The 2,389-nt window shown below is 39.7% G+C and overlaps 1 protein-coding gene across 1 annotated transcript; it reads left to right on the top strand.

Moving 5' to 3' along the window:
* Positions 1–232: 232 nt before the first annotated feature.
* LOC107736740 (thyroid hormone receptor-associated protein 3-like) lies at positions 233–1,723 on the top strand. The gene is made up of 2 exons (XM_016548098.1): positions 233–440; positions 627–1,723. The coding sequence occupies exons 1-2, from the start codon at positions 297–299 to the stop codon at positions 855–857; spliced, it is 375 nt and encodes a 124-aa protein (XP_016403584.1). The 5' UTR covers positions 233–296; the 3' UTR covers positions 858–1,723.
* Positions 1,724–2,389: the final 666 nt, after the last annotated feature.

Genomic DNA, 2,389 nt, shown 5'->3' with positions numbered 1-2,389 from the left:
ATCAACTGAAATGGTGAAATGCTGGTAAAATGAACTATCAGAGCAGTTCTGAAGTTGAATTTCATGGTTTCATTGAGATGGACGGTTTATTCGTCTAAACATTTCCTAAATTCCATGATATTCCACATTATACAGTAAAATCTATTTTTATGACTGGTTTCCACAATTCAGTCTACGTTAGAGCTTTTATATTTGTGTCCCAATGTGTTCCAGTGATCCTGAATTTGTTCCTCTATGTGTCTCTGATGTTTCCTCTTTATCTGCTCTTCTCTTGTATTTGTTACTAGCAGCCGAGAATGAGAGGAAGAGGATGGAACCGGGGAAACTACCCAGGCAACAACAACAACAACAACAACCCTCCCAATATGGGCGGCCCTTCACGGCCCCCGGATGAGGAGTGGGACCCTGAATACACCCCCAAGAGTCGGAAATACTTCCAGGTGTGCTAACATTGATCTCATATACACGTGCCCCCGTAAACATCACGTTAAAAACAAAAACTGGTGGTGGGTTGCTTGGCATGTCACTCAGTCTCTTCCTGTATAAGTGAGCAATTTTGGGACAGTGTAAGCTGCATGGTGGCCAGTTGGAGAGTTTCAATTTACGTCTCTCTCATCTAACTGCAGCACGACGACCGGGACAAGGAAGGGGAGATGAAGTGGGTGGACACTCGGGGGCGCGGCAGAGGAAATTACCCACGTGGCAGGGGCACCTTCTTGGTTCGCAAGAGCGGCGGCAGCCCCAAGTGGACCCACGACATGTTCCAGGGCAACGCTGAAGAGGGAGAAATTGAAGATGGAGGCGCAGAGCACAAAGATGATGACAAGTCTGGGGAAAACACAGCTTCCAAGCCATAGACTGATTCGTATCCATTTGTGTCTGTTTTTCTCTACTGTCTCTAACTCTGTGAGCCCTCGTGAAAAATGCATCTTTGTGTGTTCAGATGTTGGACTGTAGAACCCCAAATGGTAGAGCCATGTCATTTATAGCAACAAACCATCTGCTATTATTTTTCAGTTTTTTTTTTTTGTTTTGTTTTTCTTTCTCATTTTTGGGGTTGCGGGGGGTGATTGAAAATATAAATTCTGCCATTTGGTGGCTAAAATTAATTGATTTTCATTTAAAAAGTGCAATAAATCTGTGCACTTGTGCCTTAGATTTAACTGTAGTTTTATGATTCCTTTTTTACTTTTTATTTGATTTTTGATTTTTCCAGTAGATTTCCCCTTTTCTGTTTAGAAGTGCATGTAAATTCATTTATACATGCTGCAATCTTTTATATTTCTTCTCTTTTGGTGTATGGTTCAGTCTCATTGGCGCATATCCCTTGTGGACCAATACACTGTGTACTGGGCCGATTTTCTCCAGAAAATTGTCTGTTAAAAATGTAAAGATTCATTCTTCCTAACCAATTGGCTCTCAGTTATATTTAACATCCGATTTAGTTAATTTTCTTCCCTTAAATTATGCCACTGACTAAAAAAATTGTCCACTTACTTTGTGAAGTGTAATTAAAAAGGTTTTTTTTCCTGTTTTGAGCAACAAAAAAAATTGTCATAAGTTTTAGATTGTCATTCATCAGATTTTAAAGTGTAGATAATAATAGAACATGCAAGACGAAGCTTATGATGCATTTATTGCATTGTTGTGTTAAACTATCAAACAAATTGTAAAATAGTTCATGCTGCATGTTTAGATCATGTAGTTTTTCTTCCATTGATCTCTGTACGCTGCACTGTTCACTTGTGCTGTAAGGATATAACCGGAGGACTCGGCTGCTTTCTTTTCAGCGTAGAAATCCTGCTTTGTGATGACAGTACTGTAATGCTGTGACCTAACATTCTGTTAACATTTACAATGTTAACTCTGTGCTTTGTCTCCATGGTAAATTTGAAATAAAACCCGTCCTCTGTTTGCTACATGTCATCTTGTTTTTGTTTCGAGTTGCATTGGCCTTGCAAGACCCATCGGTGGAGGGAACAGCTGCTCTCAACAGCTGGAGCCTTTTAGAGATTTTATGAAGAGGTAGTACTAGTTACTCAATGTGATATGAGCTGTTTCATGATTAAATTCACAGTTTATATATATTTGTTGTACTGTACTGCAGGACTGTTTTGCACTTTTACACATTTTAAGTTTCAGTGTGCCCAATCTTGCTCCTGCAAAGCTGAGCTCCAACCTGCTGAAACACACAAACCTGTAAATTTCTAGTAATCCTGAAGACCATGATTAGTGGGTTCAGATGTGTGTGATTAAGGTTACAGCTAAACACTCCGCAGGAAGGAGGCCCTCCAGAAGCAGGATTGGACACTTGGTTTACAGTGACAGAAGAAAAGCAGTGAGTAAAGTGCATTTGATATTCTTTCCTGTAATAATTTACATAATAGGT

This window comes from Sinocyclocheilus rhinocerous, unplaced genomic scaffold (genome assembly GCF_001515625.1).
Source record: "Sinocyclocheilus rhinocerous isolate Xijiao unplaced genomic scaffold, SAMN03320098_v1.1 C36934929, whole genome shotgun sequence".
In the NCBI taxonomy this organism is placed as follows: domain Eukaryota; kingdom Metazoa; phylum Chordata; class Actinopteri; order Cypriniformes; family Cyprinidae; genus Sinocyclocheilus; species Sinocyclocheilus rhinocerous.
This window is presented reverse-complemented; position numbering and strand designations above follow the sequence as displayed.